Genomic DNA, 26,131 nt, shown 5'->3' on the forward strand with positions numbered 1-26,131 from the left:
GCTGGCCTAGGGGCACTGGGTGACATAGGAATTCGGAGCAGGAGAAAACCATTGGCCCTTTGAGACAGCTTTGTCATCTAATAAGATCATGGCTAATCTGACCTTGGCCTCAACTCCACTTTCCTGTCTGGCTGCATACCCTTTAACTCCCATCTCAACCAAACGTCTGTCCAGCTCAGCCTTAAAAATACTCAATGACATTAAAGGAGCAGGTATTTTGCTTTGACAGTTGTTAAGCTAACTGACCTGTAGTGTCCTGCTTTCTGTCTCCCTCCCTTTTTGAATAAAGGAGTTACAATTGCTAGTTTCCATTTTAATGGCACCTTCCTCAATTCAAAGGGATTATGGAAAATTAAAACCTACACAACAAATACCTTACTAAACACTTCCTTTTAGATCTCAAGCACTTAACAATGGGGGAATCCCCACACACCCGCACATCAATACAAAACAAGTGGTTGAAGTATTAGCTACAATCTTCAGCCAAAAGTGTCGAGTAGATGATCCATCCCAGCCTCCTCCAGAGATCCCCAGCATCACAGCTGTCTTCAGTCACTTTGATTCACTCTAATTGATATTGAATAATATTTGGAGGCACTGGCTACTGCAAAGGCTATAGGCCTTGGTAACATTCCTGCAATAGTCCTGAAGACTTGTGCTCCAGAACTTGCTGCTTTCCTAGGCAAGCTGTTCCAATATAGTTACACCACTGGCATCTAGCCAACAATGTGGAAAATTGCCCAGGTTTGTCATGTACACATAAATCCAACCCAGCCAATTACTGCTCCATCAGTCTATTCTTGACCATCAGTAAAGGATGGATGGGGTCATCAACAGTGAACATCCAGGCTGCATTTGAGTGAGTGCTCTCCTGTAAATGGAGTCATACCGAGCAAAATGGAAGATGGTTGTGCTTGGTGGAGGTCATTCTTTTCAGCTCCAGGACATCTCTGCAGGAGATCCTCAGGGTAGTGTCCTAGGTTTGACTATCTTCAGCTGCTTCAGCTTGCACAATGTTCAGCACCATTCACGACTCCTCAGATTCTGAGGCAGTCCGTGTTCAAATGCAACAAGATCTGGACAATCTCCAGGTTTGGGCTTACAGTGGCAAATAACATTCATGCCACACAAATGCCAGGCAATGACCATCTTCAATAAGAGACAATCTAACCATCGCCCCTTGACATTCAACAGTGTTACCATCACAGAATCCCCCACCATCGACATCCTGAGGGTTACCATTGATCAGAAACTGGATTGGACTAACCATATAAACACAGTGGCTACAAGAGCAGGTCAGAGGCTGGGAATACTGCAGCGAGTAATTCACCTCCTGACTCCCCAAAGCCGACACAAGTCAGGAGTGTGATGGAATACTCCCCACTTGCCCTGGATGGGGGCAGCTCCAGCAACACTCAAGAAGCTCGACACCATCCAGGACAAAGCAGCCGCTTGATTGGCACCACATCCACAAACACCCACTCCCTACACCACTGACATTCAGCAGCAGCAGTGTGTTTACTTTCTACAAGTTTTTAAAAATTTATTCATGGGATGAGGGTGTCACTAGCTATGCAGCATATATTACCCATCCTTAATTGCCCAGAGGACAGTTAAGAGTCAACCCCATTGCTGTGGGTCTGGAGTGCAATGTCGACCAGACCAGGTAAGGATGGCAGTTTCCATCCCTAAAGGACATTAGTGAACCAGGTGGGATTTTCCGACAACCGGCAATGGATTAATGGTCATCATTAGACTCTTCATTCCAGATTTTGAATGAATTCAAATTCCACCATCTGCCATGGCAGCTTTCATACCTAGGTCCCCAGAACATTACCCGGGTCTCTGGATTCAGAGTCCAGCGATAATATCACTAGGCCGTTGCCTCTTCTATGTACTGCAAAAATTTGTCAATGCTTCTTAGACTGCAACTTCCAAACCCACAACCACTACCAAATTTAGAAGGACAATGGCAGCAGATATATGGGAACAAGTTCCACTCCAAGCCCCTCGCCATCCGGACTTGGAAATATATCGCCGTTCTTTCATTGTTACTGGGTCAAAATCCTGGAATTCCATCCCTAAGGGTATTGTGGGTCTACTTACAGCACATGGACTGCAGCGGTTAAGGAAGGCAGCTCACCCCCACTTTCTCAAGGGGCACCTAGGGACGGGCAATAAATGCTGGAGCAGCAAGCGATGGTGATTTGTCTCCCTTTTACCTTCCCATTTTCCACGGCCTCATGTTTGTGGGAGTAGTGGGAAACATTTCTGAATCTGTAGAGCAGTTTGTAATTGTCAGTCAACTCAACTGCCTGTCTTCTTGTTGCAACTATCTAGCTTTCTATGTGTGAGTTCTTACTAATGGCGGGAGTGAATTTTTAAATTCTTCCAAGAGAATTATTTCTTTAAGGGTCTCATATGTAGTCTCCACCTTTAACATCCACATCCAATGGTCAACGTTAGTTTGATTTACCCCAGCATGCATTATTATAGGTCTGTCCAGGCTGCTTTTGGACGAACCTGCGTGCACCGAGAATGACCGCTTTTGCCACCTCATAATCTATGGAAGCAAGGCATAAACCTCATGAGCTGTTTATCAGCCTGCGTTGCATGAGCAAAGTCCAGTTCTTTGTTTCTTTTGACTACTTAATCTGCTTAGCTACTTTTTTGAAAGAAATGATAAATGTTTCAGCATCCCTTTTCAACTGAGGCTACAATTAGATCAGCCATGATCTTGTGAAATGGTGGAACAAGCTTGACTGGCCGAATGGCCTACTCATGTGCTCATGGAATCATATGTTCAGCAAATTTTGGGAGGGCCAGTACAGATTTAAACATTGCTCTGTTATGTCTTGGCTTGGACTCAGCTCATTCCTTGGCAATATTCTGATGAGGATCGAGCAGTGGATGTGGTAAGGTTCCCCATGGTAGGCTCATTCGAAGGTCAGAAGGAATGGGATACAAGGAAATTTAGCTGTCTGGATACAGAATTGGCTGGTTGACAGAAGACAGCAAGTGGTAGTGGAAGGAAAGTATTCTGCCTGGAAGTCAGTGGTGAGTGGTGTTCCACAGGGCTCTGTTCTTGGGCCTCTACTCTTTGTAATTTTTATTAATGACTTGGATGAGGAGATTGAAGAATGGGTTAGCAAGTTTGCAGAAGACACAAAGGTTGGAGGTGTCATTGACAGTATAGAGGACTGTTGTAGGCTGCAGCGTGACATTGACAGGATGCAGAGATGGGCTGAGAGGTGGCAGATGGAGTTCAACCTGGATAAATGTGAAGAGATGCATTTTGGAAGGTCAAACTTGAAAGTTGAGTACAGGATTAAAGACAGCATTCTTGGCAGTGTGGAGGAACAGCAGGATCTTGGTGTGCGGGTACATAGATCCCTTTAAATTGCCACCCAAGTGGACAGGGTTGTTAAGAAAGCATATGGTGTTTTGGCTTTCATTAACAGGGGGATTGAGTTTAAGAGCTGTGAGATCTTGTTGCAGCTCTATAAAACTGTGGTTAGACCGCACTTAGAATACTGTGTCCAGTTCTGGTCGCCCTATTATAGGAAAGATGAGGATGCTTTGGAGAGGGTTCAGAGGAGGTTTACCAGGATGCTGCCTGGAATGGAGGGCTTATCTTGTGAGGTTGACTGAGCTCAGACTTTTTTCATTGGAGAAAAGAAGGAAGAGAGGGGACCTAATTGGGGTATACAAGATAATGAGAGGCATAGAAAGAGTTGATAGCCAGAGACATTTTCACAGGGCAGAAATTGTTAACACGAGAGGTCATAGTTTTAAGCTGTTTGGCGGAAAGTATAGAGGGGATGTCAGAGGCGGGTTCTTTACACAGAGAGTTGTGAGAGCATGGAATGCGTTGCCAGCAGCAGTTGTGAAAGCGAGGTCATTGGATATATTTAAGAGACTGCTGGACATGCATATGGTCACAGAAATTTGAGGGTTCGTACATTAGGTTTACCTTACATGAGGATCAATGGTCGGCACAACATCGTGGGCTGAAGGGCCTGTTCTGTGCTGTGCTGTGTTGTTCTGTGTTCTATGTTCTAACATCCTCCTTGGTGCCAAAGGCCTCCTTTCAGTTTCAGCTCTTTAAGCTGGTATGCTTATGTACTTTCCCCTTACTTCATATTCTTGCTGGAACTTATTAAGTCCTACTTCCTTTTCCTTTTCTTTCTCCTCCTTCTGATATGCTCTTTCTTTCTCTTCCATGTCCAAGCATTTTAATGTCTAATTTTCTTTTCCTGTCCTCTTCATCTCACCTGCATCCTGACCAACTCAACTGAATTACATTTGGTTTTGCTTTGCCATTCTCCCAACGTAACCGTTCTGCTATTACCTCAATCATATATGCTTTCCTAGTCCATGTTTTAATTTCAACATCACTTTTCAGACAATTCCATGAACCTAATTTTAGTTATTTTATCCAAGTCACATAGGGATAATTCTTCCATCTCGAGAAAAGTTTTGATAATTGATGTAGGTTTGCTCGCTGAGCTGGAAGGTTCATTTTCAGATGTTTCATCACCATACTAGGTAACATCTTCAGTGAGCCTCCGGACGAAGCACTGCTGATGTTTCCTGCTTTCTATTTATATGTTTGTGTTTCTTTGGGTTGGTGATGTAATTTCCTGTGATGTCGTTTCCGGTTCTTTTTCTCAGGGGATGGTAAATAGGGTCCAAGACAATGTGTTTGTTGATAGAGTTCTGGTTGGAATGCCATGCTTATAAGAATTTTCGTGCGTGTCTCTGTTTGGCTTGTCCTAGGATGAGTGTGTTGTCCCAGTTTTGGTAATTTCACAAGGTATTTTGATTTCACAAGATGTGCTACTATCCCACGTGTCCCTTTATGTTATGAATGAGATGGAAGAACTGCATTGTTTCTCCCCAGTCTCACTAGTCCACAGCACAAACTGAACCCATTCACAATATAGCTGATTGTATGCTTTTTCTACATTAGGCTTAAAATCAAAAGATCCAGCAACCAAATTTATTAAGTAGACACAGAATTATTGAATTAAAACAAAGCTTATTCAATGATTTGGATTTACAATTGTGTCCCCAACAATCACCTGATGAAGGAGTGGCGCTCCGAAAGCTAGATGTGCTACTAATTAAACCTGTTGGACTATAACCTGGTGTTGTGTGATTTTTAACCGTATTCAATGAAGATGCTAAACTGACTAACACGTTTTGTTTGAATTATGAAAATATAAATGATTACCCCTCAATAATATGAAACATGAACACAAAAACAGACTGGGTATGAGAAAGAAAATGAGTTTTTCTCTGCAGGGTTACATTTTGGGGAAAAACCCTAATAGCCAATTAGTCTTGGTTTTTGAAGATAAAACGGATAAAGTTTGCGATATTAAGATAACTGTTGGTGTTCGATTATGTGTACATAGATGTCACCAAACATAGTTATCTCTGAGATCTTGGCAGTGGACAGCGAAGAGGGTTACCTCAGATTACAACAGGATCTGGACCAGATGGGCCAATGGGCTGAGAAGTGGCAGATGGAGATTAATTCAGATAAATGCGAGGTGCTGCATTTTGGGAAAGCAAATCTTACCATTAAGTGTATAAGTCCTGCTAAGGTCCTAGGGAGTGTTGCTGAACAAAGAGACCTTGGAGTGCAGGTTCATAGCTCCTTGAAAGTGGAGTTGCAGGTAGATAGGATAGTGAAGAAGGCATTTGGTATGCCTTCCTTTATTGGTCAGAGTATTGAGTACAGGAGTTGGGAGGTCATGTTGCGGCTGTACAGGACATTGGTTAGGCCACTGTTGGAATATTGCGTGCAGTTCTGGTCTCCTTCCTATCGGAAAGATGTTGTGAAACTTGATAGGGGTTCAGAAAAGATTTACAAGGATGTTGCCAGGGTTGGAGGATTTGAGCTATAGGGAGAGGCTGAACAGGCTGGGGCTGTTTTCCCTGGAGCGTCAGAGGCTGAGGGGTGACCTTCTAGAGATTTACAAAATTATGAGGGGCGTGGATAGGATAAATAGACAAAGTCTTTTCCCTGGGGTTGGGGAGTCCAGAACTAGAGGGCATAGGTTTAGGGTGAGAGGGGAAAGATATAAAAGAGATCTAAGGGGCAACTTTTTCACACAGAGGGTGGTGTTTGTATGGAATGAGCTGCTAGAGGAAGTGGTGGGGCTGGTAAAATTGCAACATTTAAGAGGCATTTGGATCGGTATATGAATAGGAAGGGGTTAGAGGGATATGGGCCGGGTGCTGGCAGGTGGGACTAGATTGGGTTGGGATAGCTGGTTGGCATGGATGAGTTGGACCGAAGGGTCTGTTTCCATGCTGTACATCTCTATGACTCTATGAGATGCATCTTGCTCAAGAAACTCAGATTCTAGAAGTTTTCCGGTCTCTCTCCAAGAAGAGAATCAGGTTTCGCACTGAATTCACTGTGAAGATGCTTTGGAAACAAGAGACACGAACTGAGGAGTTTGATCTCTAGCAGGATTTCCTTCAACTGAAAATCCAGACAACTTCCAAGTTTACAATATACTATTCAAACAGAACAGCCAGAAAGCTCGGTCATAAAAACAGTCAGGTGTTTCCCCTAGAGTCAGTTCAAGCAGCCAATGCCAGCGATCATCTTGAACCACGGGGTTTCCAAGAAGTGTCTTTTTTTTTAATCCAATATCTGTTCTTTTTCTAAAAATCAATGAAAAATCAATAATCCTTCAATTACAAGCTTTCAAATTCAATTCCTCAGTAATTGTTTACATTAGATTAGATTCCATACAGTGTGGAAACAGGCCCTTCGGCCCAACAAGTCCACACCGACCCTCCAAAGAGTAACCCATCCAGTCCCATTTCCCTCTGACTAATGCACCTAACACTATGGGCAATTTAGCATCGCCAATTCACTTGACCTGCACATCTTTGGACCGTGGGAGGAAACGCAGACACGGGGAGAATGTGCAAACTCCACACAGACCATCGCCCGAGGCTGGAATTGAACCTGTGACCCTGGTGCTGTGAGGCAGCACTGCTAACCACTGAGCCACCGTGCCGCCCCAATTGTTAAGTGTGAAGTCATCATTACCGGTATAAAAAATGGAGAAGTAATTTTTTTTTAATAAAGGTGAGAGACTGAGAAATGTTGGTGTTAGTAAGACCTGGGTGTCCTTACACAGGAAACCCAGAAGTTTAACATGCACGTGTGGCAAGGAACTAGAAAGGCAAGGTATTTTTGCTTTTATGGCAAGAGGAGTGGAAAAGAAGTGTCAGCAAGTCTTATTAGAATTACAGAGGGATTTGTTGAGACTGCAGCTGGTGTAAGTATCATAAAGGCCCCATGGTGTGGAAACAGGCCATTCGGCCCATTGAGTCCACACCAACCCCCCAAAGAGCATCCTACTCAGAACCACCCCCAACCCTATCCCTGTAACCCTGCATTTCCCATGGCCAATCCACCTAACCCGCACATCTTTGGACTGTGGAGGAAACCCACACAGAATGGGGAGAATGACAGACAGTTGTCTGAGGTTGGAATTGAACCTCGGTCCCTGGTGCTGTGAGGCAGCAGTGCTTGATTAGATTAGATTAGATTCCCTACAGTGTGCAAACGGGCCATTTAGCCCAACAAGTCCACACTGACACTCTGAATAATAAGCCACCTAGACCCATTCCCCTATCATATTACCCTACATTTATCCCTGACTTATGCACCTAACACTATGGGCAGTTTAGCGTGGCCAATTCACCTGACCTGCCCATCTTTGGACTGTGGGAGGAAACTGGAGCACCTGGAGGAAACCACACAGACACGGGGAGAATGTGCAAACTCCACACAGACAGCTAACCACTGAGCCACTGTACCACCCCTTTACTGAGGAATAAAATGCTGGCCTGGAAAGAAATGTAATAAATGTTTCCCAAACTGATTGCTGAGATTGTGAGGGTTGCCCTATGCGGACAGATGGAGGAGATTGGGCCAATGTTGCATATACAATTTAGAACAATGAGAGGTGATCTCACTGAAACGTATAAAATTCTGGGAGGTTTTAACAGGGTGGCTGCTGAGAGACTGATGTCCCACATGCTGAAGAGTCGAGATCTCAGCCTGAGGATTAGGGATTGACCATTTAGGATTAAGAAAACGAGAAATATAATCACTGAGTGGGTTGTGAATATTTGGAACCTTCTACCACAGAGTGCCATGCAGGCTTAGGTGATGAAGATATTCAGAAGGAATAGGCACAAAATAACTCAGGAATATAAGGATAAGGTGTGAAAATGGAATTGAGGTAACAGGTCAGCACTGGTCATTGGGCTTATGCGCAAAACGTCGCCTCTCCTGCTACTTGGATGCTACTTGACTTGCTGCACTTTACCAGTGCCCCACTTTTTGATATTAAATGGTGCGGTAAGATTCCTGCTGCTCATACTCCTTGTGTTTTTGTGTATGTAACCCGCTCTGTACCAGTCTCAAGAGTTTGATTTGGTCTGTTGCACTTAGGAACTTGCTCCATTCCTAGCAACACAATCACGCAGTGGTTTCTGCAAATGAAAAACACACTGAAACTACTCATGTCTCAGAAAACCAAATATGAACGTGTCATTTCTTGGACAGGGTCATTACACCCGAAAGGTTAACTCTGATTTCTCTCCATAGATGCTGCCAGACCTGCTGAGACTTACCAGTCATTTCAGTTTTTGTTTTAACTGTCCAAATTCTTTCCCTCACCTCTCTGCAGAAGTACAATTCTCTCTTCAATCCCAGTCACACCCTCAGTCCAAAAGCAAATTCCCGTTCATTCAGGAATCTTAAATGTGAACGAATTGTCTACTTACAGATTGTCATATGCACCTCCCACATCACAGTCACAGGCTCGACAGCCGTTGAGGTCATGGCTCAATGCCCAGTGTTCACTCTGTACAAGATCAGAACATTATTCTGACATCATTCAACTGATACAGGTACCAAAATCATCATACTCACACAGACACGTTCACTCACACTCTCACACAGAGATAGACACTCACACAGACACGTTCACTCACACTCTCACACAGAGATAGATACTCACACAGACACGTTCACTCACACTCTCACAGAGATAGATACTCACACAGCAACGTTCACTCACTCTCTCACACAGAGATAGATACTCACACAGACACGTTCACTCACTCTCTCACAAGAGATAGATACTCACACAGGCACGTTCACTCACACTCTCACACAGAGATAGACACTCACACAGACACGTTCACTCACACTCTCACACAGAGATAGATACACACACAGACACTTTCACTCACACTCTCACACAGAGATAGATACTCACACAGGCACGTCCACTCACACTCTCACACAGAGATAGATACTCACACAGCAACGTTCACTCACTCTCTCACACAGAGATAGACACTCACACAGGCACGTTCACTCACACTCTCACAGAGATAGATACTCACACAGACACGTTCACTCACACTCTCACACAGAGATAGATACTCACACAGACACGTTCACTTACACACTCACACAGAGATAGATACTCACACAGGCACGTTCACTCACACTCACACAGATAGATACTCACACAGGCACGTTCACTCACACTCTCACACAGATAGATACTCACACAGGCACGTTCACTCACACTCTCACACAGATAGATACTCACACAGACACGTTCACTCACACTCTCACACAGAGATAGATACTCACACAGACACGTTCACTCACACTCTCACACAGATAGATACTCACACAGACACGTTCACTCACACTCTCACAGAGATAGATACTCACACAGGCACATTCACTCACACTCTCACACAGAGATAGATACTCACACAGGCACGTTCACTCACACTCTCACACAGAGATAGATACTCACACAGGCACGTTCACTCACACTCTCACAGAGATAGATACTCACACAGGCACGTTCACTCACACTCTCACACAAAGATAGAAACTCACACAGAGACATTCACTCACACTCTCACAAAGATAGATACTCACACAGACACGTTCACTCACTCTCACACAGAGATAGATACACACACAGGCACATTCACTCACAGTCTCACACAGAGATAGATACTCACACAGGCACGTTCACTCACACTCTCACACAGAGATAGATACTCACACAGGCACGTTCACTCACACTCTCACACAGATAGATACTCACACAGGCACGTTCACTCACACTCTCACACAAAGATAGATACTCACACAGACACGTTCGCTCACACTCTCACACAGAAATAGATACTCACACAGACACGCTCACTCACACTCTCACACAAAGATAGATACTCACACAGACACGTTCACTCACACTCTCACACAGAGATAGAAACACACACAGACACATTCACTCACACTCTCACACAGAGATAGATACTCACACAGACATGTTCATGCACACTCTCACACAAAGATACACGTACACACTCACATTCACTCATGCTCACACAGAGATAGATACTCACACGGATACATTCACTCACACCCTCACACAGAGATAAATACACACACAGATACGTTCACACTCACTCTCACACTGAGATAGATACTCACACAGACACGTTCACTCACACTCTCACACAGAGATAGATACTCACACAGACACGTTCACTCAAACTCTCACACAGAGCTAGATACTCACACAGACACGTTCACTCACACTCTCACACAGAGATAGAAACACACACAGACACGTTCACTCACACTCCCACACAGAAATAGATACTCACACAGGCACGTTCACTCTCACCCTCACACAGAGATAGATACATGTACACACACATGTTCTCTCACTCTCACACAGAGATAGATACACACACATATTCACTCACACAGAGATAGATACACACAGAGACACGTTCACTCACTCTCTCACACTGAGATAGATACTCACACAGACACGTACACTCACACTCTCACACAGAGATAGATACTCACACAGACACGTTCACTCACCCTCTCACAGAGATAGATACTCACACAGACACGTTCACTCACACTCCCACACAGAAATAGATACTCACACAGGCACGTTCACTCTCACCCTCACACAGAGATAGATACATGTACACACACATGTTCACTCACTCTCACACAGAGATAGATACACACACATATTCACTCACACAGAGATAGATACACACAGAGACACGTTCACTCACTCTCTCACACTGAGATAGATACTCACACAGACACGTTCACTCACACTCTCACACAGAGATAGATACTCACACAGACACGTTCACTCACACTCTCACAGAGATAGATACTCACACAGGCACGTTCACTCACACTCTCACAGAGATAGATACTCACACAGCAACGTTCACTCACTCTCTCACACAGAGATAGATACTCACACAGGCACGTTCACTCACACTCTCACACAGAGATAGACACTCACACAGACACGTTCACTCACTCTCTCACACAGAGATAGATACTCACACAGACACGTTCACTCACACTCTCACACAGAGATAGAAACACACACAGACACTTTCACTCACTCTCTCACACAGAGATAGATACACACAGGCATATTCACTCACACTCCCACACAGAAATAGATACTCACACAGACACGTTCACTCTCACTCTCACACAGAGATAGAAACACACACAGACACGTTTACTCACACTCCCACACAGAAATAGATACTCACACAGACACGTTCACTCTCACTCTCACACAGAGATAGATACATGTACACACACACGTTCACTCACACTCTCACACAGAGATAGATACTCACACAGACACGTTCACTCACACTCTCACAGAGATAGATACTCACACAGACACGTTCACTCACACTCTCACACAGAGATAGATACTCACACGGATACATTCACTCACACCCTCACACAAAGATAAATACACACACAGATACGTTCACTCACACACTCACACTGAGATAGATACTCACACAGACACGTTCACTCACACTCTCACACAGAGATAGAAACACACACAGACACGTTTACTCACACTCCCACACAGAAATAGATACTCACACAGACACGTTCACTCTCACTCTCACACAGAGATAGATACATGTACACACACACGTTCACTCACACTCTCACACAGAGATAGATACTCACACAGACACGTTCACTCACACTCTCACACAGAGATAGATACTCACACAGGCACGTTCACTCACACTCTCACAGAGATAGATACTCACACAGGCACGTTCACTCACACTCTCACACAGAGATAGATACTCACACAGGCACGTTCACTCACACTCTCACAGAGATAGATACTCACACAGGCACGTTCACTCACACTCTCACACAGAGATAGAAACACACACAGACACGTTTACTCACACTCCCACACAGAAATAGATACTCACACAGACACGTTCACTCTCACTCTCACACAGAGATAGATACATGTACACACACACGTTCACTCACACTCTCACACAGAGATAGATACTCACACAGGCACGTTCACTCACACTCTCACACAGAGATAGATACTCACACAGGCACGTTCACTCACACTCTCACAGAGATAGATACTCACACAGGCACGTTCACTCACACTCTCACACAGAGATAGAAACTCACACAGACACGTTCACTCACACTCTCACAGAGATAGATACTCACACAGACACGTTCACTCACACTCTCACACAGAGATAGATACTCACACAGGCACGTTCACTCACACTCTCACACAGAGATAGACACTCACACAGACACGTTCACTCACACTCTCACACAGAGATAGATACTCACACAGACACGTTCACTCACACTCTCACAGAGATAGATACTCACACAGCAACGTTCACTCACTCTCTCACACAGAGATAGATACTCACACAGACACGTTCACTCACTCTCTCACAAGAGATAGATACTCACACAGGCACGTTCACTCACACTCTCACACAGAGATAGACACTCACACAGACACGTTCACTCACACTCTCACACAGAGATAGATACACACACAGACACTTTCACTCACACTCTCACACAGAGATAGATACTCACACAGGCACGTCCACTCACACTCTCACACAGAGATAGATACTCACACAGCAACGTTCACTCACTCTCTCACACAGAGATAGACACTCACACAGGCACGTTCACTCACACTCTCACACAGAGATAGATACTCACACAGACACGTTCACTTACACACTCACACAGAGATAGATACTCACACAGGCACGTTCACTCACACTCACACAGATAGATACTCACACAGGCACGTTCACTCACACTCTCACACAGATAGATACTCACACAGGCACGTTCACTCACACTCTCACACAGATAGATACTCACACAGACACGTTCACTCACACTCTCACACAGAGATAGATACTCACACAGACACGTTCACTCACACTCTCACACAGATAGATACTCACACAGACACGTTCACTCACACTCTCACAGAGATAGATACTCACACAGGCACATTCACTCACACTCTCACACAGAGATAGATACTCACACAGGCACGTTCACTCACACTCTCACATATAGATAGATACACACACAGGCGCGTTCATTCACACTCTCACAGAGATAGATACTCACACAGACACGTTCACTCACACTCTCACACAAAGATAGATACTGACACAGAGACATTCACTCACACTCTCACAAAGATAGATACTCACACAGACACGTTCACTCACTCTCACACAGAGATAGATACACACACAGGCACATTCACTCACAGTCTCACACAGAGATAGATACTCACACAGGCACGTTCACTCACACTCTCACACAGAGATAGATACTCACACAGGCACGTTCACTCACACTCTCACACAGATAGATACTCACACAGGCACGTTCACTCACACTCTCACACAAAGATAGATACTCACACAGACACGTTCGCTCACACTCTCACACAGAAATAGATACTCACACAGACACGCTCACTCACACTCTCACACAAAGATAGATACTCACACAGACACGTTCACTCACACTCTCACACAGAGATAGAAACACACACAGACACATTCACTCACACTCTCACACAGAGATAGATACTCACACAGACATGTTCATGCACACTCTCACACAAAGATACACGTACACACTCACATTCACTCATGCTCACACAGAGATAGATACTCACACGGATACATTCACTCACACCCTCACACAGAGATAAATACACACACAGATACGTTCACACTCACTCTCACACTGAGATAGATACTCACACAGACACGTTCACTCACACTCTCACACAGAGATAGATACTCACACAGACACGTTCACTCAAACTCTCACACAGAGCTAGATACTCACACAGACACGTTCACTCACACTCTCACACAGAGATAGAAACACACACAGACACGTTCACTCACACTCCCACACAGAAATAGATACTCACACAGGCACGTTCACTCTCACCCTCACACAGAGATAGATACATGTACACACACATGTTCTCTCACTCTCACACAGAGATAGATACACACACATATTCACTCACACAGAGATAGATACACACAGAGACACGTTCACTCACTCTCTCACACTGAGATAGATACTCACACAGACACGTACACTCACACTCTCACACAGAGATAGATACTCACACAGACACGTTCACTCACCCTCTCACAGAGATAGATACTCACACAGACACGTTCACTCACACTCCCACACAGAAATAGATACTCACACAGGCACGTTCACTCTCACCCTCACACAGAGATAGATACATGTACACACACATGTTCACTCACTCTCACACAGAGATAGATACACACACATATTCACTCACACAGAGATAGATACACACAGAGACACGTTCACTCACTCTCTCACACTGAGATAGATACTCACACAGACACGTTCACTCACACTCTCACACAGAGATAGATACTCACACAGACACGTTCACTCACACTCTCACAGAGATAGATACTCACACAGGCACGTTCACTCACACTCTCACAGAGATAGATACTCACACAGCAACGTTCACTCACTCTCTCACACAGAGATAGATACTCACACAGGCACGTTCACTCACACTCTCACACAGAGATAGACACTCACACAGACACGTTCACTCACTCTCTCACACAGAGATAGATACTCACACAGACACGTTCACTCACACTCTCACACAGAGATAGAAACACACACAGACACTTTCACTCACAGTCTCACACAGAGCTAGATACTCACACAGATACATTCACTCTCACTCTCACATAACGATAGATACTAACACAGACACATTCACTCACTCTCTCACACAGAGATAGATACACACAGGCATATTCACTCACACTCCCACACAGAAATAGATACTCACACAGACACGTTCACTCTCACTCTCACACAGAGATAGAAACACACACAGACACGTTTACTCACACTCCCACACAGAAATAGATACTCACACAGACACGTTCACTCTCACTCTCACACAGAGATAGATACATGTACACACACACGTTCACTCACACTCTCACACAGAGATAGATACTCACACAGACACGTTCACTCACACTCTCACAGAGATAGATACTCACACAGACACGTTCACTCACACTCTCACACAGAGATAGATACTCACACGGATACATTCACTCACACCCTCACACAAAGATAAATACACACACAGATACGTTCACTCACACACTCACACTGAGATAGATACTCACACAGACACGTTCACTCACACTCTCACACAGAGATAGAAACACACACAGACACGTTTACTCACACTCCCACACAGAAATAGATACTCACACAGACACGTTCACTCTCACTCTCACACAGAGATAGATACATGTACACACACACGTTCACTCACACTCTCACACAGAGATAGATACTCACACAGACACGTTCACTCACACTCTCACAGAGATAGATACTCACACAGACACGTTCACTCACACTCTCACACAGAGATAGATACTCACACAGTCACGTTCATTCACACTCTCACACAGATAGATACTCACACAGGCACGTTCACTCACACTCTCACATATAGATAGATACACACACAGGCGCGTTCATTCACACTCTCACAGAGATAGATACTCACACAGACACGTTCACTCACACTCTCACAGAGATAGATACTCACACAGACACGTTCACTCACACTCTCACACAGAGATAGATACTCACACGGATACATTCACTCACACCCTCACACAAAGATAAATACACACACAGATACGTTCACTCACACACTCACACTGAGATAGATACTCACACAGACACGTTCACTCACACTCTCACACAGAGATAGAAACACACACAGACACGTTCACTCACACTCTCACACAGAGATAGATACTCACACAGTCACGTTCATTCACACTCTCACACAGATAGATACTCACACAGGCACGTTCACTCACACTCTCACATATAGATAGATACACACACAGGCGCGTTCATTCACACTCTCACAGAGATAGATACTCACACAGACACGTTCACTCACACTCTCACAGAGATAGATACTCACACAGACACGTTCACTCACACTCTCACACAAAGATAGATACTGACACAGAGACATTCACTCACACTCTCACAGAGATAGATACTCACACAGACACGTTCACTCACACTCTCACACAGAGATAGATACTCACACAGGCACATTCACTCACAGTCTCACACAGAGATAGATACTCACACAGGCACGTTCACTCACACTCTCACACAGAGATAGATACTCACACAGGCACGTTCACTCACACTCTCACACAGATAGATACTCACACAGGCACGTTCACTCACACTCTCACACAAAGATAGATACTCACACAGACACGTTCGCTCACACTCTCACACAGAGATAGATACTCACACAGACACGTTCACTCTCACTCTCACACAAAGATACACGTACACACACACATTCACTCATGTTCACACAGAGATAGATACTCACACGGATACATTCACTCACACCCTCACACAAAGATAAATACACACACAGATACGTTCACTCACACTCTCACACTGAGATAGATACTCACACAGACACGTTCACTCACACTCTCACACAGAGCTAGATACTCACACAGACACGTTCACTCACACTCTCACACAGAGATAGAAACACACACAGACACGTTCACTCACACTCTCACACAGAGCTAGATACTCACACAGACACGTTCACTCACACTCTCACACAGAGATAGATACACACAGGCACGTTCACTCTCACCCTCACACAGAGATAGATACATGTACACACACATGTTCACTCACTCGCACACAGAGATAGATACACACACATATTCACTCACACAGAGATAGATACACACAGAGACACGTTCACTCACTCTCTCACACAGAGCTAGATACTCACACAGACACGTTCACTCACACTCTCACACAGAGATAGATACTCACACAGACACGTTCACTCACACTCTCACACAGAGCTAGATACTCACACAGACACGTTCACTCACACTCTCACACAGAGATAGATACTCACACAGACACGTTCACTCACACTCTCACACAGAGATAGAAACACACACAGACACATTCACTCACAGTCTCACACAGAGCTAGTTACTCACACAGATACGTTCACTCTCACTCTCACATAACGATAGATACTCACACAGACACATGCACTCACTCTCTCACACAGAGATAGATACACACAGGCATATTCACTCACACTCCCACACAGAAATAGATACTCACACTGACACGTTCACTCTCACTCTCACACAGAGATAGAAACACACACAGACACGTTTACTCACACTCCCACACAGAGATAGATACTCACACAGACACGTTCACTCACACTCTCACACAGAGATAGATACACACACAGACACGTTCACACACTCACACAGAGATAGATACACACAGACACGTTCACTCACATTCTCACACAGAGATAGATACACACACACGTTCACTCACACAGAGATAGATACACACACAGGCACATTCACTCACACTCTCACATCGCGATAGATACACACACAGGCACATTCACTCACACTCTCACACAGAGATAGATACACACACAGATACATTCACTCACACTCTCACACAGAGATAGATACACCCCCAGACACATTCACTCACACTCTCACACAGAGATAGACAGACCCACAGACACATTCACTCACACTCTCACACAGAGATGGATACTCACATAGACCACGTTCACACTCTCACACAGAGATAGATACACACACACACACACAGATAGATACACACACAGGCACATTCACTCACACTTTCACACAGAGATAGATACACACACAGACACGTTCACTCACACTCTCACATCGTGATAGATACACACACAGACACATTCACTCACACTCTCACATCGCGATAGATACTCACACAGACACATTCACTCACACTCTCACACAGAGATGGATACTCACACAGATACATTCACTCACACTCTCACACAGAGATAGATACACTCCCAGACACATTCACTCACACTCTCACACAGAGATACACACACAGACTACGTACACACACTCACACAGAGATAGATACTCACACAGACCACGTTCACACACTCACACAGAGATAGATACACATACAGACCACGTACACACACTCACTCAGAGATAGGTGCACACACAGATATTCTGGAGAGACTCTGCAAGTCTGGCAGCATCTGTGAGGGAAGAAACCGAGTTAATGTTTCGAGCCTGATATGACTTGTCTTTGAAACTGTTCCGCAATATCAGACTCAAAACATTAACTCTTTTTCTCTGCCCACGGATGCTTCCAGACATGCTGCGTTTCTCCAGAATTTTCTGGTTTTTTGCACCCCCAATGCAAACCTCACAAATCATCGCACACTCCCCCAAGTCCCCCATAGAGACAACAGACCACTCCACCCCCCCTCGCCCCCCCCCCCATACACACAACAGACCACATTACACACACTGTCACAGTCACACCACCAATAACTACAACACTGATATACACAGACCCAAAAATATATATATTTCTTGGATTTTTATTCCTTTTGGTGGTGAACGTTCTTTCATAGGATGCGGAGCCAGCTCCTAAACATCTCAGGAATTGCTGTTCTATCGTATTTTCGGGAATGATTCAGATTATCAGCTGGGAGTAGGAAGGACTGAGAAATGGAGAGGTAACCCAAAAGCAGGCTCCTGCTGTGCCGATCAGAATAGTATCTAACTGGCTCACACTGGGCACGCAGTCCCAGGGCAGGTTAAGGGCTGTGCTGCATTAACCAAATTGATGTGGATTGAATAGTTTAACTCCAGCTGCTGATTCAGATGCTAGGGGGACAGCTGCAGCAATACTGTTCAGCCTGATCACCAAGACTGAAAGGAGCAGGGGAGAACTTGTTTCTTTCGGACAGTTGTGAGTCTGTGGAATTCTTTTCCTCCAGAGAGCAGTGTGGGATGGATCACTGAACACACATTCGGCGGTGAGTCAGACAGATTTGTGATCACCGAGGGAATCAAGGGTCATGGGTGGGTAGCAGGAAACTGGATTTAAGACCAGAACCAGATCAGCCATGATCTTATTACAAGATGAAACAGGCAAGAATGGGCTGAATGGCCTTCTCCTGCCCATTACTCCTTTGTGGTGTAATGTCAAGAAATAACAGCTTACCAACGTTAGTTTGAAATCCACTTTAATGTTAATAAGTGTAACTCCATGTTAATCTTTGAGGGCACTGACACCCATTTAGAGCAGGATTTGTCAAGTGCCATCTTCTCACTATCTTGCCCAGTCTGTCATTGTTCACGTGTGTCTGGCTGTTTGACTGTGGAGCCATCACAGTCTATTCTCAAAAGTCATACTTGTTTATCAGAGCTGGTTGCTATTTTCACCTGAGACCAATTGGAACACACAGCCCAAGATTGGAGTGGGGATTCTTATTGGGATTTTGGGAATATTTGGCTTGGTGTGTCACTGACTTCTGAAAACATTCATACTCTTGCTATAATGCGACTTGCTGGAGACTGACCTCGGGGATGCTGGAGGATGCACAGTGGGGGATGAATAAGGTGGACTCACCAGGCACTGGTTACAGCTGCGCCCAGTCACCAGCCTCTTACAGAAACAGTCTCCACTCACGGGGTCACAGGGTAGTCCGCCTGCTACCGTCCCAAAGGGATCACACCAACAAGCTGCAGGAGACAAAGACAATGTCACTGTTACCTCTGAGCTGTATCACCACCCCTTTCTCTCAGAAATCAGGTTGATCTGATTGATCACAATGTGAATATCATCTGTATCCCACCTGATTGGGCGGGAGGGTTTGATTCTTCAGGGGAGGGTAAGTTGGGGTTGAATATAATGGGCTTCCATAACCCATCTAAGGCAGTGGGGGATTCGGTCACAGTCACTAAATGCTCGGGCAGGTATCTCCTGTTTCAAGCACATTCCTAAAGTACATTTTCATTTCTGTGCAATTGCTGCACACGCTCAGTCTTTGTTTTAAAATTAACCAACGCTTCACTAACTTTCTCCTGGGCGCAACCTCCTCACCCAACCCCACCCCCTCATCCACCTCCACCCCCTCACCCATCCCTACCCCCTCACCCACCTCCACCCCAACCACACCCCCTCACCCACCTCCACCCCAATCCCACCCCCTCACCCATCCCCACCCCCCCACCCACCTCCACCCCAATCCCACCCCCTCACCCATCCCCACCCCCCACCCACCTCCACCCCAATCCCACTCCCTCACCCTTCCCCACCCCCTCACCCACCTCCACCACCAACCCCACTCCCTGATCCAACCCCACCCCCTCACCCATCCCCACCCCCTCACCCACCTCCACCCCCAACTCCACCTTTTACCCACCCCCACCCCCTCACAAGAGGGAGAGGTACGACCAGTTGGAGGGAGGAAGACAGAAATGAGTGGTGAGTGGAGGCAATGAGCAGGAGATAGTGGGACATGGTGAGCAGGAGGGTCATGTATGGAAGTGGCAACAGAGAACAAAGTAAAATGAGTCATTAAATTATTAGAAGTTAGTAAGAGTAATACATTGGTACGAAGATTTCTAGGCCAGCTAGGTTCAACGCAGCCATTAGTGTATTGATAAACATTACAGGTGAGGAACTCACCCGTCTACATGATGCCTTATGGGGAAGTGATTTTTATTTAGCATGTTGTTGTTCAGGACACTTTATAAATGGTAAACGAGAGAAAGCCAGTATTGAGATCTGCCAGGCAATGCTACCATCCAACCAGGTAACTTAGCTATTTACCTCATTGTTGTGTAGAAATTATTGCCATGTTCTCAATGTTACATCAGTGATTATGCATCAAAAAATATTTAATTGGTGGCAAAGTGTGTTGTGGTGGGAATGTGACATAGAAATGCAGTTGTTTGCTTGAAATCTGTACTGAGGTCAGGAAATGTATTACATCAGAATCAGTGATCTAGGACACTTTTGACACAGTTATAATGTCTCTCCCTCCGGGCCAGGAGGCCCAGGTTCAGGTCCCACCTGCTCCAGAGATATGTCAGAACATCTCAGAAGGGGTTGATCAGAAAGTATCTTGAACAGATTGCCTGCCTCAGGAACCAAGGAAAGTAGATTGAAAGGACTCACGTTGACAGCCCTGTTGGTTTTCAGTGCTCAGCCCAAAGTAGCCAGCTTTACATTTGTCACATCGAGACCCTTCCACATGCTCCTTACACCGACACTGCCCAGCGATCATTCCCAGGTTCGGATCATCCCGACTGTCACAGATTCCACCATTCAGGGAGCCGTCAGGGTCACAGTCACACGCTGCAGGGCAAAGTCACCATTAACATGGCTCTCCTTGTTTCAAAACTGAACCTCAGTCAGGTTTTCAAATACTTGGGGAAAAGTAAAGTCAGCAGGAAAAGGAGAATAAAAACATTGGCCTTCCTGCTCTCACATTCCCTGAGGAAACACTGGAAAACCACAACACTCATGAGAAAAACAACAGGTCAACACCTTGATGGGCAATGGTTAGATCCCACTCCTGTGCTAGCACTAATGCTCACCTCCTCGAACCGATGCTGCTTGCTCAGTGTACATTTTCTGTTTATTTTTGGCTGTAGAAGTTGTTAGGAAGGCCAATGTTATTACCCAGCCCTTAGTTCCCTTCAACATGGATAGTGGTTTGGACACAAACTGAGCAGCCCACTGAGTGACTTCAGAGGGTTAAGAGTTAAAAGTCAACCAGGTTCACAATACTTCTGAGCGCTGCAGCCACCTCTGGGCTGGCTGGTAATTGGGGATGGCGCAATGGCCAAAGATGCACTCATCAAAAATTGTTTTTCTTCCTGATTATTGGAAGATTATACTCGCAGCTGTGAAGATTGGACAGGCCAAAGATGTACTTTCCATTTACTCATTTTTGTATAGCTCATCAGCAAGAGATCAGCCAACTTCACTTTGGACAAGTTTCACTCTATCCCCAACAAACAGTGTCATCCAGCCAGCTGCATGACTGAGTGGCTACCACAAGGGAAAAACAAATTCCTCTTGCTGTCATTCATGGCCCATCTCAGTTTGGATGAGGACAACTATGTTTAATATCTCTTCAATTTTCTTCCATTGTTCCCCTTGGTTTCCAATCTCCATCTTATTCTATGTGGAGTAAAGGGTTATTTGCACCTTTACTCTGAGATTAGCTGTTGAGCATGCATGAAAGAAGCTCTATCAAGATGACACAGAGTTGGATCCTAAGTCTAGCTGTTTCCAGAAGATGTTCTCTCTCACAATACCTCATAATTAATAATGTTTAGTAAAGCTTATTAATATTTACTTGCTGGAGTGGTGACCTCATCTTATTTTGTTATTTTCCCTCCCTACATTCTCATTGCATTGAAATCTCTAGGAGTTCCTCAGAGTAGTGTCATCTTCATCTGCTTCATCAATGACCTTCCCTCCATCATAAGGTCAGAAATGGGGCTGTTCGCTGATGGCTGCACAATGTGAAGCAGTATTTGCAACTTCTCAAACGCTGAAGCAGGCCTTGACAAAATGCAGCAAGACCTGGACCATGTCTAGTTATGGGCTGAAAACTGGCAAGGAACATTTGTGCCACACAAATGCAGGGATTTCCAACAACAGAGAATCTAACCATAGCACCTTAACATTTAATGGCACTGTCAACACTGAATCCCTCACTAAATAGTAGCTATAAGAACAGGTCAGAGGCTGGAATATTGCAGTGAATAACTCACCTCCTGATTCCCAAAAGCCTGTCCACCATCTAAAAAGCATAAATCAAGATGCCTGAATGGGGGCAGCTCCAACAACACAAATCATTTGACACCATCCAGGACAAAGCAGCTCACTTCATTGGCACCACATCCATAAGCATTCACTCCCAACACCACCAATACTCAGTAGCAGCAGTGTATACTATCTGCAAAATGTACTATAGAAATTTGCCAAAGCTCCTCAGACAGCATCTTCCAATCCCATGACCCCTTCCATCTAGAAGGACAAGGGCAGCAGATACATAGGAATACCACCCCCTGCAAGTTCCCCTCTGAGCGACTCACCATCCTGACTTGGAAATATATCACCGTTTCACTGGAGCTCCCTGCCTTATAGCACATGGACTGCAGCGGTTCAAGAAGGCAGCTCCCCCTACCTTCTCAAGGGGCAACCAGGGATGGGGTAATAAATACTGGCCCATCCAGTGATCCCTACGTCCAGTGCAACAATTTGTTTTTTAACAACCTAATTGGAGAACATTCCATACCATTGCTAAACTTTTCCCACTCCATTCAAAATGACTTCATCCGACTATGATTTTGCCTTTGAACAGAGAGGAGGAGGAGGATGGATTACAATGATAAGATTATGCTCCAATGATGTCATTCAGGCACACAAACAACTTGAATCACCGGGTAACTATGGGCCATCAGTTTGGATGGCAGTAAACAGGATGAGGCCAGAAATGGTTCAGGTAAGATGGTTGTGCAGGATGAGTTCATTCTGCCATGAACCTCCCTTCCCAACCTTGTCACTTTGGCCACCAGAGACCATTTTCCATGGTCCCCATCTGCCTTTAACTGTACTATCTCCCACCATTCCTCAAATCAGACAAATTGAAATCTAGGTGTTAAAATCTGGGTCATTGGATGGATCACCACTAACTCTAACCCTTAGACACTCATTATCAATGACCAGCAGCGTATCCTACTTAAACTAAAATTGAAATGATCAATAGATCCTTGTGAACTGTATGTATCTTTCAGACTAATGCAGGTTCTCCACAATGAAACCCATTCAATACTCACGAACACAGACTCTGGGGTCCCGGATGTCTCTGGATGGGTCTTGGTAATAAAACGGTTTACACATCTCGCAGTTCCTGCCCATCGTGTTATGGTGACAATCATCACACACACCTCCACTCACGTTCCCTGTGGCTAAGTACACTGCCATGTCGAAGTGACACCTCCCAGAGTGATTGTTACAATTACACCCTGTCAAAGAGAAGGAGTTACATAAAGATCAGCAAGTCCCAGTCCAGCTTTATACAGCACCTCATCATATCTCTCATATTCTGTGCTCATTTAAGGCATGTACACATTTTGCTAAAACAAAATCTATTCTTTACTTAAGGCAGGCTTTCTTTAATGAAATGCAGTAAGAAGACATTTCACCTCCTTAATCATATGGAGTGCTCCTGATTTTAACTCAGCCCCACTCCAAACCACCCAGTCTTTACTTGCCACATTCCCCTACCACTGGCCCAGTCTGAATAAAAATTAGAGAGGGAGAGGAGTGAAAATGCTGTGGTTGCAGTGGGAGTATCAGTCTTGAATTTGTTTCACTCACATGAACTCCTAACAGCTTGGCAAAATGTTAGAGACTGCACTGGAAAGGGTTAATCAGGGGTGTGCAGCATCCAAGGCTGATACTCTGAAGTTGTTTGCCAGTGTTATGTATGTAAAGGGTCGCCCTGTCATCTCCAGACATCTATTAATTTTTTTTTTAAATCAAATTTTAAAACCACACCATTTTAAAACTACTGTTCAATGTTTGGGATTTTGGGATATTGTTTGTGGAGGAATTAATGGGGTAGCCAGCAAATGCCTGTGTGGGAAATGACAGAATTGTTAGAGTTGAGAGTGTGTTGCTGGAAAAGCACAGCAGGTCAGGCAGCATCAGAGGTGCAGGAGAATCGTGCCTGACTTCTTCATCAGGAAACTGTCTCCCAGAATTGTTACAGTGCAGAGGGACACCATTCAATCCATTATGTTTTCACCAGTACTTCCAATTACCAATTCACCAAATTCCATTTCCCCAGCCCCTCGACCAATCTAATTCTCTGTGAAATGTTTTGATTAAACCAGCCATCACCACTCTCAGTAAAAGTCACTTGATTTGTGAAAAAGCTTTCCCTCATGTTACCTTTGCTTCTTTTGCCAATTACTTGAGAACAGTCCCCTCTTATTCTTGATTCTTTCACAAGTGGGAACAATTTCTCCCTATCAACTCTACAGACCCCTTATGATTTTGAACCCTTCCAGCAAATCTCCTTCCAACTTTCTCCAAGGAGAACAGTCGCACCTTCTCTAACCTCTCTTCCTAACTGAAATGCCCCATCCCTGGAACAATTGTTACTAATCTTTTCTGTTTCCTCAAATGCTTTCACATCCTTCTGAAAGTGTGTTGCCCAGAACTGAACACAATACTTCAGCTGAGGAAAAACTAATGATTTTTGTACAAGTTCAGAATAACCTCCTTGCTCTTCTAGCCGAAGCCACTATTAAAGATCAATGCAACGCACTGTGGACGTGGAAATCTGAAATAAAAACAGAAACTGCTGGAGAAACTCAGCTCCATCGCTGCCTGTCTGCTCTCACCCCCAACAGCCTGCCCAGCTTTTCCTAGCTATTATCCATTCTGACAAAGGGTCACTGTTCTCAAAGCATTAACTGCGCTTTCTTTCCACAGATGTTGCCAGACCTGCTGAGTTTCTCAAGCACTTCCTGTTTATTATAGAATAACGTATGCTCTTTCCACATTTCCTGATACCTTCAATGACATATCTATATACACCTCCAGGTTGCTCTCCTCCTACATCCCCTTCAGAACTGCACC

General features: G+C 44.8%; 1 protein-coding gene across 2 annotated transcripts in view; it reads right to left on the reverse strand.

The window, feature by feature from the left end:
* lamb2 (laminin, beta 2 (laminin S)) overlaps positions 1 to 26,131 on the reverse strand; it is a 172,283-nt gene that overhangs the window by 85,487 nt on the left and 60,665 nt on the right. For both annotated transcript variants that reach the window (XM_087994030.1, XM_087994029.1), the window contains exons 9-12: positions 24,319 to 24,507; positions 21,641 to 21,820; positions 20,087 to 20,199; positions 8,830 to 8,909 (exon numbers count right to left, since the gene is read on the reverse strand). In XM_087994030.1, the coding sequence (XP_087850156.1) occupies positions 8,830 to 8,909; positions 20,087 to 20,199; positions 21,641 to 21,820; positions 24,319 to 24,507 (562 nt within the window). The remainder of the gene's footprint in view (positions 1 to 8,829; positions 8,910 to 20,086; positions 20,200 to 21,640; positions 21,821 to 24,318; positions 24,508 to 26,131) is intronic.

Source organism: Chiloscyllium plagiosum, unplaced genomic scaffold, assembly GCF_037043375.1.
Source record: "Chiloscyllium plagiosum isolate Xiang-an unplaced genomic scaffold, Cpla_swu_hap1 HiC_scaffold_14, whole genome shotgun sequence".
Classification (NCBI taxonomy): domain Eukaryota; kingdom Metazoa; phylum Chordata; class Chondrichthyes; order Orectolobiformes; family Hemiscylliidae; genus Chiloscyllium; species Chiloscyllium plagiosum.